The following is a 15,312-nucleotide window of genomic DNA, read 5'->3' as shown; positions in this document are numbered from 1 at the left end:
AATGCTCATCTCCTCAGCACTTGCTGTGCTGCCCCAGGAGCAGAGCATAAGAAACAAGGCCCTGAGCCTGGAACAGCTGCACCACGCACACACACCAGGCTCTGTTTTGGTTCTCTTATCAACTCTTAGTGGGTGGAATATCTCCAATCTGGTTTTAGACAGAGCAAAACTCTGCTTTTTAAATAAAGCTTGACTCACTGCAGGAAACCAACTTGACATTTGCTTCAGAAGTGCAATTCTGAGCTGGGCCTAAGCTGTTTCAGTGCTGTGCAGAACTGTTTTGACTGCCAGCACTCCTGAGGAGAGCACAGGCTTGAACAATGTATACCATTTCTGAGCTCCAATAATCTCCTCCACATTAAAGCTGTGTCTTTGTACCTGGACAGGTGATTAAAAAAAAAAAAAAAAGACACACAACAATAGTTTTCCTTACCTTTAAGCTGAAACACCAGTTAACTAGGAATCTGTTGCAGTGACAGTGAGTTTGAGATAGCCCTAGAGGCTGAGGCCCAGTTCTGAGTTAAAAGTAAATTGTTACAAAAGTCATGTTTTGTATTACAACTTTTAAGGTTGAGACTGATTCTTCACGACACAGCCAGCAGGCTCTTCTGTAGAGTCCCACCCACCATCCAGGGTACACTATTTAGTAAACATTAAGAAAGTTCAAGATAAAATACAAAATATTAAGGGATTCATTTATTGAAACATGAATAAATAACAAGGATAGTACAAGCCCACATTTATTTCGGTGGGAAGTTAACAAGTAAGTACCTTTGGGAATGTTTGTCCCATCTCTAAGAGCTTGATATCTACGTGTAACATGGTTCTGAACGGGGGAGGCTCTCCAGGGTGCTTTGTCCTGGCAGAAGACAGGACAGGGAGGTTATTTTCACGTGACCTTCAAGCTAGAGTATCCTTCCTGTATGATTTATATTTTTTGTGGTGAGAAGTCAATCACTCTAGGAACTTTAAGCTTGGACACAAGGGCTTCAGGTCACAGCAGAACTTCCCTTCCAGGATAAGCTTTGTTCAAACCTGAGGTTTCAGTGTATCTCATGCCAAAAACTCATCTCTGGCACACAAACCCATCTACTTGTTACAGTGGTCTTCAAAGAGATTACAACCATTTTATTTAATTTTTAATTCAGCTTTACAGTAAGAAAATCAGAAGAGGAGAAATGTAACTAAAAAAAAATCCTGAATGTAACTAAAAAGATTTAAATTTCTCTGGTAAAACAAACATTAAATTCTCTGATTACATTTTTATACAGTATAGCTTTTATGAAAAATGCTTTCCAAACTATAAAAGATTTTCAGGAAGGAGAAAAAAACTTTCCTTAAAAATTATTTGTAACATGTAATCCAGGTGGAGAATGAAAGTACATCAATAATCATGAAATTGCTGAAGATTCAGATCTTAACCATGGATTATGTTGTGGTATAATTCTTTATAGCAAAGTCTTAGGTTCTCTGTCAAATCTAATTTTAGTGCATTTGCCTTTTCCAGAGGTTTAAACAACTTATATATTAATTTATTTTAAAATCGAGTGTAAAGCATGCTTTAGTCAAGCAAACTTGACAGAGTTGTAACTCTTATCTGTATATTGGTTAATAAATACTCTGTGGGGGGAAAAAAAAATCAGCACCAAAATTAGCTGAAACGTTTTGTTTTGAAAGTAAGTAGAAGGATAAGAGAGAAATACCAGAATTGGTATTTTCCAAAATGTGACCTGGGAAAAGTCCACAATGGATTAAACCTTACTTCAATTTAACACAAACTGACAACAGAAACCTTAGAGTGCACTGAGCTTTTTAAAAGCTTAGAGATAGACTTACAGAGCTAGTTTTCATCTCATCTTAAAGCACCTTGTGCCTAAACTATGTATTTCAGTTAAAATAAGCTGTTGTCAACAAGAGTACAATTATCAAAGTTAAAAAGATAAGGTGCAGCCTCCTCTTTACATGGATCCCTTGTACCACACACCGTTTCCAAACCTGTATTTGACAGCCCTCCTGTTATTAATGGCTTTAACTTTCAGAACATACACAAATTCCCAAATCGCCTTTACAACTTTACAGGATAAGTGAAGGATTCAACTTCATTTACGACCAATTTACATGGAAATTTGTCCCACACTTGTTTAGCAGCAAAAAATAACCAGCAGATTCCTCAGAGCTATATTGTACATTTCCAACAGCTTGCAATGTATTGAATTCATACTTTATTAGAGCTTTCACCTGGTGTTATGTAACCCTGTGGAAAAACAGGCAGGGAAGTTGGGGTTGTAAAATTATTTCTATGTTAAAGTGACAGTTTTACATATTTTTAACTTACTCTTTTACAGAGATGTTATTCTCTTCCTCAACTGACATCAGCAAGGCCAGCAATTACTGAAGGCCCATCCACAAGCACATTCCAAAATAATTAATGTTCATATGGTTTTGAGGATGGAATTATTAAATTTTTTTGCAACCTAGGAGCTGTGAATCATTCAAGTTTCAATAATATTAGTCCTTAAATGTTTAGCTCAAAGGTAGTACAAAATATTACTGTAACATAAGGAAGATCATCCCAGATTCTGAGATTCTATGAGAATTCAGAATTCCTTCGCTTTCCAGGGCCATCTTCTCCTAGAAGTCCTTATGTAAAGCCATGAAATTCTCAGTTCAGTTTTCTAGAAGAGGAACCAAATAGTTTAATGTACCTTCACATATGAGACAATTTTTCATTTGTCTAAACAGTTGAAGTTACATGTGAATTATTTCCTATCAGATAAAACGTAACATGGCCTCAAGTACAAAATTCACTAAGAACTCTGAACTGAAGATGGAATTCCTCAGAACAGCCTCTGACCACATCAGTCAGTGGTGTGCTGGCTCACAGCACAGCAACACTTTAGAGCTGTTTTGGCAGTGATTCCAGAAAACATATAATTAGAGGGTTCTAAAATCATGACCTGAATCCAGACAACTCTCAATTATTATTAAAACTATATTTTTATCTGTGATCTGGTTTTCAAGCCTTCTTCAGTTATTTTCAGCATTACGTTCCCCATAAAGGAGGAGGAGACAAGTTAAGAGGTGCTGGGAGAGAGCTGAGCTACCCCTGCCCAGGGACATGAGCTGAACACAAAGCTGTTGGTTACAGAAAGCTGTCCCTCCACCAATTCCATGGAATTTGCTCCACTGTGCAAAAGAGTTCAGGAGTTATGGCTCCACAGCTGCAGGATGAGAACACCTCATGTGGCAGCTCAGACTCCTGACTTCTGCTCCAGGACAGTTCAGGGACTTGAAAACCAAAAATACACAGACACGATCAATATAGGCACGATACAGGTGTTGCCCAAGAGCTTGCACACCTTAAGAGGGTACAAGCTGAAACTGGCAATGGGACAACAAAGGACTTGTTTCTGCAATTCCATTTTCTCACTGAGTGTACTTGATCAACTTCCCACACATTGCTAAAGGAGATGGAACTCCAGATGGAGAAGTGATAAAGAAGCAGATAGTCCTTAAATTCTGTATGGGCAGACTGTCAGAAATAGAGAGGAAAGCTGAAGAATACAGAAAATTCTTTAGTTTCTGTTCTTGAAGTTCATCTCAGTACAACACATGAATAAGTAAACAAAACACAGGGTTGTGCTATATCTGTGTCTCACACTGTGGTACAAATTGTGGTACAGATCCTGAACTCAGTGTTGAAAAACTGAAGCATTTGGGTAAGAGCCACTAGAATCATCCCAAGACTGGAAGACAAACTAAGATTCCAGTTGCTCCATTTGTTTTAAGGAAGAGACACAAGATGACTTGGTGATACCAATAAAGTACCCATGGAAAACACACCATGGGCTCTTTTTTTCCCAGTAGATAAAGATCTAGGAAAATCCAATGAATGAAAACTAAAACTAGACAAATCCAAAAAAAAAATAATATACCCTTTTTTTTACTCATCTAAGCTCTGAATCACTAGGACAATATATTAGAAAAATTGCTGGTAAGGGTGCTTTTCTAATGACTGAATTCTGACTGAACCTGTGAATGGATTGAGGGTGCTACAGAGGTGAGAACAGATAGCAAAATTGATTTGCAAGAACAGCAGCTGTTCAAAGAGAGAGCAAGAGAAGATGGCCATAAAAGAGCAATTAGCAAAACACTGAAGTTTGTAAGAGCTTCACATAAGATACCAAAAAAAACCCTGCGTTGATATAAAAAAACCAACTTTGTCATTGCCGATGAAATGGAAATCTCCATTTAACCAGTAGAGAAAATGAGCAAACTGTGCGTTAACTGCCTGAAAGCCTTAGGAGTGCAATCTCTGTTTCATCAGACAGAGCAGTAACACCAACGCTCCCAATGACAGCTCTGAGCCAGGAGAACTTCCTGGCAGACTTGCAGCCTTTGTGGGCGGTGTATTGTTTACAATTCCATGGGCTGGGCCCAAAGAGCGGTGATCAGTGACAGGAGTCTAACTGGAGGTCAGTAATTAGCGGTGTATGCCAGCGGTCTGTGCTGGGGCCAGTCCTGTGAAACACCTTTAGCAATGGTCTGGATGATGGGGCAAGTGCACCCTCAGCAATCTGTGGATTACACACAACTGGGAGTGCCTGATGTGCCAGAGGGTGGTGCTGCCATCCAGAGGGACCTCAGCTGGCTTGAAAAATGGGCTGACAGGAACCTCATGAAGTACAACAAGGGGAAATACCAGGTCCAGCACCTGGGGAGAAACAACCCCAGTTCACCAGTACATGCTGGGGCCTGCCCAGCTGGGAAGCAGCTTGGCAGAAAAGGATCTGGGCATCCAAGGGGACACTAAGTTAAACATGAGCTGGCAACGTGCCCTTGCAGCAAAGAAGGCCAGTGGTATTGCGGCCTGCGTTATCCTCCCAGCAGGCTGAGGGAGGTGATCCTTCCTCTCTGCTGAGCACTGGAGAGGCCACACCTGGAGTGCTGTGTCCACTTCTGCGTACAAGAGAGTCATGGACAAACTGGAGAGAGTCCAACAAAGGGCCATAAAGTTGATTAAAGGACTGGAGCACCACTGAGGAGAGAGAAACATTGGCACAGGTTGCCCAGGGAGGTGGTGGTGTCTCTCTCAAATTGAATATTTGGAGATATTCAAAAACTGTCTGTACACAGTTCTGGAAAACCAGCTCCAGGTGTCCCTGGTAGAGTAAAGGGCAGTTGGACCAGATGAGCTGCAGAGCCCCCTTTAAACCTCAACCACTCTGTCTTTCTGTGATTTTCTGGATGAGAAAATATACTATGAAAACTATCAAACTTCAAAAAGCTAAACCGATTTAGCTAATTCTCCTAAGATTTACACACATGCAAACTCTCTGCAGACTGACAGAGGGAAAAAACACAAAAGGTAAGAGCATATTGAGCTAACAAAGTCAACTATGAGGCTGAAATAGACAGCAACTACAGAACACTCCATCTTCTGATGCTTGGAGAGTTGAGAGGAAAGGCAAGACGAGAGTACAACTGTCCTTCAGCTGAAGGAAATCAAAGTAGATGATATAAAAATATCACAGTAAGGTACTGGTAGATGTTAAATAAGAAATAGGTGACAGGTGGTATTCCACAAAGGATGTGACAGGAAAAAAAATTCTCATGGCACAAGGGGACTGGGGAGTCTAGAAACAGTGAAAATGGCTCAAGAGGGTATCAGGAGTAAGAGGATCAAAGATTGTCATGGAGATGCTTCCAAGCTATCCAGTCTCACCCACTTGCGTATGCTCGCTGACATTATCCTGCATCACATTTCACACATTTAATCTAAGTTGCCACATGTAAAGCACACCACATATAAAGTCAAATTAACCAATACTTTCTTATATTGAGAAACTTTCAAAGCAAAGAATTTTATGCCCTAGGTAACACAATATACGATGTGCTGGTTTAAACAGGTGAAATACAGCATATGGGTCCTATTGAATGCACATCTTTACCTTCGCTTTCTTTGAAGATACACGTGTACCAACCACTGGGCAATAAATGGCCATACAACAGCAAAAGCTAAAATACCAGGAGAAATTTCAAAGGGCCACCATGATGGTTTCTAAGGAAAACAGAAAAAAATTCCAGTCAGCAATCTGTGTGCACATATTGAATATCACCTGTATAATTCTAAATCACTTTCAAATGCTACAGTACCAAAGTAGAAAATAATAGTAAGACCAGAAGAAAAGATTAATCTATCAAGTAATTTCTTCAGACAGATTATTTTTTATTTCCTAGTCACGGAAGAGACAATATAAAAAGCACATACCAAGAGCTAGAGATAAAATATTCAGCTCATCTTTTTTCACAGTTCACACTGGTTTTTACAAATAGTAAAAACAGTATTTTACCTTGACAGAGGAGGCAGGCTGGTAATTTGAATGTGGTGTTGCAGATTTTGCCTTTAAATACAAACAAAGGCTGGTAAGTATAAAAATGGAAACTTCAATTAAAATTCTTCTGCTTCACAAAACAAGGATATGAGGTTTTTCATATTGTGAAGGCTTTGTAATCTGTATATATCACAGTTTAATACACAGAACGACTCTTCTGCAGCCCCCCTTTCACCACATACCTCTGATGTTTCCACTACTCTTTATAGCATTATCTCATCTCTTGTGTCTTAGAAAATGAGTCAGTGCACTTATTGGACCTCTTTACAGTTTCTGAAGGCACCCTTGTTCAACTTGTCATTGCAACTTCCTCAAACCTGGTCCAGTCTCAGTTCTGACCCAGAGCAGAAATCCCACCAGCTTAATTTGCATGATGACGTTTCAACGTTACCCTGTACTATAAGGTGAAAAGCACTGTTTTAGTCTGCCCTGAGCTACAGCTACAGCCATGTCCAACACCATAAAGGAAAGAGAATACTCTGTTCCATATCTTCCAGGCAATCCTGAAAATGGAAGTACCAGAAACTTTTCAAGACTATTCCCATACACTATTGTGGTGCTTCCACAAAAACAAAGCAGCTGGTTTTCTAGTTCTTAGTTTATGCAAGTGTGAAACAGAAACTTCTATTTCTCCCTAGGTATGGGTAGCAAGCACAGCATGAACTGCTAGAGAACAGTCTTTCACTATTTCTTCATATATTGCTCAGGTAAAAAAAGAAAATCAATCTGAATTCAAAACATTAGATTCTGGAATAGCTGTGAAGCAGCAAAATCATGGTTTTAACAAATCCTTTTCCCTGGCTGCCTTAGATTTGGATGTGCATCACATAGGATACTGCTTGTACAGCTCTCTCATTCTCAGGTAGATCAGAATGTATCAGCAAGTCAAACAAAACCAAACATTTCCAGGTTTCTGGATCAACTGTATTCACAACATGTTCTATTCTCCTGAAGAAACAGTATTTCCATTGAAACAGAGGGAAAAAGAAACACTACATCAGTAAATGCCTACAATTACTTAAGACTTCCTTTGCCCGTCTTGTGTACATGATGTGAAATTCCAAGAAAGCTGGATTACTTCATGAGGAAAGAAAGCTGAGAAGAATCGGTCTTGCTAACTGAAAAATGGAATCAGAAGTTCTGCCTGCAAACATTCACCAGTCTGAACGATTAAGATAATTTCTCACTTTCTTTGAAAATGCTTTGAGATCTAGTGATGAAGAAATTCTCTGGGATCATATATTACTAACATTAACTATGGAATCTCCATATATAGTGACTGTGTAATGTGTATCAATAACTGTGGCTTAGATCAGTCTTATCAGAGATCAGTAAAACAATGTATGGCTAATTTCTAAGCTGAAGTACATGTTCTTGCTCACATGTAAAAGAGTCCTTAATTGTGTTCTTGAGAGTAAGTACCAATAAGAAAATTTAAGTTGGACTGAACTTGAGATACAGAATGTATCTCAAATGTCTTCACAGTTCAAGAAAATATTATCTGAAATTATCAACTGAAGAGGCATACAAATATCCAAGGACATTTCATAAAAATTAATCAAATAACTACAAAGAACAGTACCTGTGATGCTGTAGCTGCCTCCAGCATATGCAGCCTCTGGAGGACATTCTGCATGTCTTCTTGCAACCGCATCAGCACCACTGCAATCTGCTCATTGAGGCTTCCCCGGGGTCCCCTGTCGGATCCCCAGCGCTCACCGTCCCCTCCACTACCCATCTGGCCCCCCTGGGAACCGTCTCCTAAAGGCTGAAGTCTGTGCCCTGTTTTGAGGGAGAACAAAACAGAAACATAAAACACAGAATGGGCTACCAACTCAATTGAAAATGTTTAACAGTTCAGTTTCCTCCCTCAGTTTCCACCCGGGAGGGTGGTACTCCTCATCACAGGTTGTATTCAGACAGATCAGAAGCACTGGGAGGTCACTGAAATGTCATGAGATGTTTCCCTACAGCCTCAGTGAGACAGTATCATTCAAGTTCCTAAAACTGCAAAAACATTTAGGGAAAAACTATTAATTCACATCCAGACAAGTTCAGCAGTAAATTCTGCCCTAGCGAAAAGAAAGTAAGATCTGTCTTTTCTGTCAAGTGTAGGTCTGTTCTAAATTTGGCAGTGTCCAGCTGGAAAACAAAGATCACTGGAATACAGTGATGAGGAAAGGTAATTATTTGAAACCTACAATGCTCCCTTAAACTAGATACAACTACAACTAGCATATCGTGTTTCTGCCTGCAAGTAACAAACTTCAGTAAAACAACAAAAGAGAAGAGATAGTTAAACTACAGTATGTACTTCATAGCAGTTTTAAACATAAATGTTCTACTTGGATTTTCTTTTGAATTTTTGCATCTGATTACATATAGGTGTCATATATATATAAATAAAATACTTTTTGCCTTTTTTTGTTTTGTACAAGAAAAAATAATGTTATCCTTGGCTTTGCAGATCATATCACTGGAATATGGTGCTGCTCCTAGGTGACAGCATTAGAAGTATTATGGAATTAAAAAGAGCAGACGTCCAACATAAATTGAACACCTGGGCTATTATGTGATTAAGAATGACTAAGTTTTAAGAATCATAATGAATAGTATCAGGATCACTTAAAGGTGTGGCTAACATTCCAATAATACACAAAACAATGTGTCACTGACACCTTTCCAAGCCATTCCATGGTTTCAAATAAGCCACCATAGAGGTATAAATGCATATGTATTTATCAATAAATATGTAACTTCTAAGAAAACTCCTCTTAGGCACAGACTGGTTTTGATGATTACATTTCTAAAAACCCAGGTGCCACAACAGCAGCTGGAATATAAGGTTACCCACAGTCATTAGCATTTTGCTATCTATTGTTACAGTGAAGGGCAGAAGCACTACATAAATGACTCTCTTAATGGACAGTGCTGGGAAGTGCCTCTCAGGCACCAGTAACTTCTGGCAGCGAGGAGAGGGGGAACACAAACACAGCATGCACAGTACCTCTCCCTCGTCTGACACTGTAGAAATCTGCTTTTTCTCCACCTTTTTTCTCCTTGTGAGGGCCCCCATTACCAGCTTTGCCATCTTCTCCTCCACATTTGACTTCACCTTGTTCTTCAGCTATTCCCTCTCCAGTATTTCCAGACTGGAGATTCCCATAAGTCATGCAAGCACGCCTTGGAAAATCCGTATTTTCTAATAGAAGACTGTGATCTACATCCAAGAAATGGGATGAATGCTTTAAAGATCCTTTAGCTGACGTGATGATCTCCAAGGGCTACAAATTAACATTAGCAAGTAATTAAATTCTGTAAAATGGGACAGTTTACCATTAACAAGGTAGAAACATCTCTACTTTCAAATTAAGAAAATATTTTGCCCATAATTAAGACTTTTCTATTAAGGGGACAGTTGTTTTCCCATAGAATGTATTCACTGTTGTCTAAATGTCACTTTCAGATTGAAGAGGCCTTTGAAGCAAATGCTCTCAGAACAGTGATACGACCAGAATTTCTTTAGATATTTCCCACATACAGTAATACTTAATAATCACTACATCAGAACATTAAGATCTGAAAATGTTCAGTTTTCCCTTGTAAAATCTGCTTTGCTACCTAGACAGTGAAACAGTCTCAACTCAAATTTGGGAGCCACACAGACAAAAGTCACGTGCCATTAGCAACCCTGAGCAGGCAGTGTTTGCGCTCACAGCAAAGAGATCCCCTTGCTTATTATCAACCTGTTCAGAACAGCTTGGCTGCACCTGCACCTCTCACCAAACAAAAGAAAGGCGGAGTGTTCTATCGACTTCTCACTCAAAATCAGTGGTACTACAGGAAGACACTGAAAATGGATGACATAAGAGCTGTTCAGGCCACACGTTCTGCAACTGCACGGCCTTACGGTGGCTCAAGCAACCCTTCGTTCAGGGCCAGGGCAAGCACCTGCACAAGCAAATGTGGAAGCAAACTCAGCTGAAAAATAAGTTCATGGAAAAGCCAAAATAACCAAAAGGAGGGACAAAGAAATGGAAACTGCTGCCCAAATTTGTCACACAGCAGCTCAAAAACCTGGATCACCAGAACTGAAGGGCAGAGTGTTTGCTACATCTGTTCCAAGTAAAAGCTGTATTTAATTATTTAAGTGAACCTCTCTTCTACTTTGAATTGACTGATCTATAATTCCACTTGTACATTTATTTACATATACCTGAACATTTGTTATTTTGTGCAAAACTAGAACTCTTCTCATGCAGGTTGGGAAACTGACAAATTATCCACCCACTTCAATTAGTGAATCTCAAACAAGCTTGAACAATAAACAAGATGATTGGGAAATCACCTAGATAAGACAACTTGCAGCACTGCTATCAAATTATCTTTCCTAACATGTTTCATTAACAGTTAAAATTTGTTAAAAAGAATTTTCTGCTTACTCAGGAAAGAGCTAGACAAGAGAATGATGAAATATTAGAGTGCCTACTGGTCTTTCTGATCCTATACATTATCCACTTATTCCTCTCCAGAATCAGGAAACAAGGTGTTTGAGTACAGTTTATGAAGTCTACACTTAACCTGGACCTCTGAAGGAGGTCCAAGCCCATAAGTCAGCTAAGACTGCAGTTTATACAATGAGCGGGAGCACAAATTCAGTCAAAACTATGGCAGCACAGTTGGTGCCCACCTTTTTAGACGAAAGTCAGAGATGTATATTACGACTGCAGAGAATACAAGAGAACACAGAAATCCTTGTTATCTCCCACTTCTTTAGACCTAACCCACTTTTATGCACTGGCCTACAGCCACCTGCTAAGGCTTACTCTTTATTTATTCTAAGAAACAAATACAGGATTCATCAGGCCAGAAAAAGAGCAAGCAAAAAGTTCATTGTTACAAAGACACTTCCTGTTTCCTAGAAATAGCTGAACTCTGCTCCCTACATATGTTAGTGAGATCCTAAATTAATTTGTGGGCACAGATCTTAGTTTCTTTGTACTGTTTTGTTTTGGGTTTTTTGACAATTGTTTCTTTGTACTGTTGTTTTTCATGCCTTCCCCTCAAATAAATTCTCTGAGGGCAAAAATTTCAAGGCTTTTAGATCAGCAGTAACCAAGCTGTAAAAGACTGACAATAAAATGAACATAATCCGATATTTTAAACAGCAAGACAGCATTTACCTCTGCATGTCCATGTTCACCTGATCAAGAGAAGCCTATTTAAAAATAAGCATACCAGTTCCAAAATACACCTAAGGGGCTACTGAATCCCATACCTCTTCTAGTCCAAGTTGCTCCATAGAGTCACAATAAACTTCACTGTCTGAATCACTGGTTAAGTGCTGAGTTGCTGAGATCTCTTCAGTATTCTCTTCACTTGCACCTGTAGGGAAAGGGGATAGCACATATGCTTTGTAAATGTGAGCCAGCTGAGCCAACCCTGGCAAAGAGTAAAGCAATGAGTTAAAATGTGAGCCTCAATTCATGGCTCTTTTATCTACGATTGTCATCCTAAACTTACATTCTGAATAAAAAGGCCATATTAATTTAGGAATTATATTTATTTTTCCATTTACTAGTGGGAAAACGATACCTCATACTGACATTTCTGCATTATAAATTTAATTTTACCCTGTTCACTCTCCTCCCTTAGTTCTGTATGAAGCAGTTTTGCCTGGTGTTATGGTAGTTTTAAAACTATGTATTTAGACCTCAGTTTCAACAAACTGGCATTTATAGTATGTTCAGCCTCTTAGAATGATAAATATGATATTAGTGATTTTTATTTTACTACAGATTCACTTTCAAAGGCAAATAGTATTTATTTAGGTAGCATAATGATATTACAAGAAAACAATTCTCTTTCTGTGAGTTTGGGCCTCTCTGCTTCTGAATTCATCTCTCTTTCTGCAGGAGATCCTAAGAGAAAGCCTTATTTTAAACTATTAATTATTATGGAATTAATTAATTTTTTTGAGCTTTTTTTGGTTTTTCTGTGTTCAGATTTCTGCAACTGAGACACCACTGCTAGTCTCTGAATCCCAGGACTGAGCTTTCAAGAAAAGAGTATTTTCCATTAAAAACATGTGCAAATGAAAACATGGTTTTGTAGGGACAATACCTTGGTGAGCACTGTTATTAGCTATTTCTAGGCTTGGCTCCTCTTTATTTGTTTCTTCCTCTGGGTTTAAGCCATTCAAGGCAGATTTGGTCTGGATGCCATTCTGCATATCTGTGATAAAGCTGTCCTTGTAACAGCCATTCCTAACAATACCTTCCAAATCCTTAGCAGCTGCTGATTCGGGTTTCACATTCTTATAGTCTGTAAAAGAACAAGAGAACTTTGCAAATAGAAAGCTATGCACCTAACAGCTCAAACTATATTTCTTCAAGTACCTCATTTTCTAATGGACTGTATGTAAAATGTATCTGCAGAACAAAACGTGTAAATGCTCCTGGATTCACATTTGTGTGGATTGTTCTGTTCTTGTAAAAAGCATAAATATAAAATTTAATCTGCAGAAAGAACAGATGATACTTAGAACATAAGTAAGCAAATCCAAAGCAAGTCTCTCTGCTAAACTAAATAATAAGCCTAATGTCCTTGGAGGAAAAAATCTGTATAGAATTTTAAATATATAATTTCATTTGGTTTTCACTAGATGCTGGTATTTCCAGCATTGAACTCTTTATGGACCCTCTAATGAGTCTCATTGAAAGTTCTGTTCTATTTTCTCTGAAGAAAAAAAAAGTAATTTTCAATGCTACACTTACAGGCCATGTAGCCATTCACAGCTCTTACAAAAAGCACTGGCAACAAACCCCAAAACAATAAAGGGTATAAATGTTTACCTAACCTACTGACAGAACTTGCTATGCAAGTGAAAAACTGTACATCACAGCTCAGAAATCTGTACTAGTTTGAATTCTTATAACCTAGGCTGGGAGACAGAAATTGTTCACATAGGCATCCCTGTGTATTTGCACCTAATTCTCTTGAAAAAGTAAAAACATTCATGATACTTTGGGATTTTTTTGCCATTTAGGTGGTTAAGAATAACTTTGGCAGAGACAATGGTCCAGAAAACGTACCCTTTCCATTTATCTGCAGTTCTTTTTCTTCCTCTTCACGAAGCCCCTCTTCTTCTGATTCCGCTCCACTGTCACTACTTTCAGCTTTTCCATTTACAGCCTTTATATTTGGAGTGGAATTCATGACATTACTGAGGTCTAAGAAAAAAATCAAAGAAGAGAAAAAGATGTATTTTAAAAGAAACAAACATGTAACCACTCCCCCCTCAAACTATCAGCAGCAGTTCTACAAAACTATTTCCATATTAGAAGATGTAACAAGTAACAGCAGCTCATTTCTGTAAACTCTTTCTTGATTGATTTAGTGTTTCTTTTGTAGCCCATCAGTGAGTGCCTGGCTGCTGGTGCAGAGATTCTCAGTGACTCTGAGACAGCCCCCTGGGAGCAGACAGGAGGCTACTTTCACTACCAAGTCTCAGACCAAGACTGTAACCGTATTTAGGGTACAGCTGTAGTAATGTTTTAGCTGGGACTGATGTGGCCAAGTAATTTTAAACTCCTTCTATTAAAAAAATTAATAATATAATATATTATCATTATATATTTTATTATATATAATAATATATAAAACAATAAAATATTAAATAAAAATATAAATAATATAAAAATTAATAGATGCTCCCTTTTGGGCTGAAATGCTTCAAAACTGCTCTCAATTCAAAGGCAAATTTTGAAACATTCAACTATGTGAACACAAGTCTGAGTAAGGTAAAGATAGTATTTAATATATCTCTTGCTGTGATCTAGGCAGTGAAAAAAGGGTAAGAAGACTCAAGCTTACACAGATCTTTATCTAGCAAAGGCATATGGAAATAAATTCTCTGATTTCAGTGCAAAAGTTGATGAAACTAATATATATACTGAGCATTTTTTCGTAAATATTTTAAAAAATAAATTTTGAAATAGACAAAGTAACTGCTACATCCTTGCTTGCCACATTTTGGATCACTCCAAGGATCACAAACAACAAGGATCACTCTGACTGTATGAAGAATTGCAAGGTAACAATTCTTTAAAAATACGGAGTATACAAAGGACAATTCTAGCACCTCTGGTAAAACAGATATGGTTAAACACATCCTGATGATCATTTAAGCCTCCTGTGTTAGGACAGAGCGATCAAGGTACAAAGAGGGAGCTGTTTCTGTAAGACACTCACACAATTTACATGTTGACTCCAAGGCTGAAATCTGACTGTTTAAATTGTCACCACAGCATTTCATTTGCATAATTTCTACATTCCCTTGTCAGAACACTGAGAGATTAATTCTTATATTTAGGCTTAACATTAAACAGCAAAATGATATCCAATTATACTGGAGTTGCCAAACCAGTTTCACTACTTTCTTTGCTGCATGGTAATTTAGAGCTAAGGGGTTTTTCTGCTTTAAGCTCCCAGTGAAGAGCCTTCCCACATTCCTCTCATTTCCAAGCTTATCCACAGCACTTTAAAAAAGTAAAAATGCAAAATAACTTACTGTATAGTAATAACGAATATGTTAAATATTATGTTCACCTTAGTTTTGTTGCAAGGTAAGGTTTCTGTGGACACCCTGCATCACTGTTTTGGATTGATGTAATCCAACTCTTATCTGAAGATTAAAAAACCCACTTCTTTATTATAAAAAGAGAATTGGAAAGCAAGTGTTCACCCTGTCAACTATGAGAATATAAGCAATCACCTGCCATTTTCTCCTCACTGAAGAACATTTTATTTGCAATGAAATTTGTTTCACAAAATTGAAATCCCAACATATTGCCAGTTTTTCTCACAAGCATGTTTCATTAATTGTGAATCCCAGTTCTTGAGATGTTTTTGTGAA

At 38.2% G+C, this 15,312-nt stretch overlaps 1 protein-coding gene across 4 annotated transcripts in view; it reads right to left on the bottom strand.

The window, feature by feature from the left end:
* Positions 1-681: 681 nt before the first annotated feature.
* The window catches only part of ACBD5 (acyl-CoA binding domain containing 5), a 30,603-nt gene continuing 15,972 nt past the window's right edge, over positions 682-15,312 (bottom strand). For 2 of the 4 annotated variants that reach the window (XM_050308422.1, XM_050308430.1), the window contains 8 exons: positions 13,490-13,627; positions 12,519-12,719; positions 11,674-11,780; positions 9,403-9,679; positions 7,978-8,177; positions 6,354-6,404; positions 5,952-6,061; positions 682-2,675 (listed from right to left, as the gene is read on the bottom strand). In XM_050308422.1, coding sequence (XP_050164379.1) covers positions 2,663-2,675; positions 5,952-6,061; positions 6,354-6,404; positions 7,978-8,177; positions 9,403-9,679; positions 11,674-11,780; positions 12,519-12,719; positions 13,490-13,627 — 1,097 coding nt within the window. In that variant the 3' untranslated portion in view covers positions 682-2,662. Of the gene's footprint in view, positions 2,676-5,947; positions 6,062-6,353; positions 6,405-7,977; positions 8,178-9,402; positions 9,680-11,673; positions 11,781-12,518; positions 12,720-13,489; positions 13,628-15,312 lie in introns of those variants that run through there. The other 2 variants (XM_050308438.1, XM_050308445.1) reach the window with 2 other exon arrangements.

The sequence above is a fragment of the Myiozetetes cayanensis genome, unplaced genomic scaffold (genome assembly GCF_022539395.1).
Source record: "Myiozetetes cayanensis isolate MyiCay16 unplaced genomic scaffold, myiCay2020 scf1, whole genome shotgun sequence".
Lineage (NCBI taxonomy): Eukaryota > Metazoa > Chordata > Aves > Passeriformes > Tyrannidae > Myiozetetes > Myiozetetes cayanensis.
This window is presented reverse-complemented; position numbering and strand designations above follow the sequence as displayed.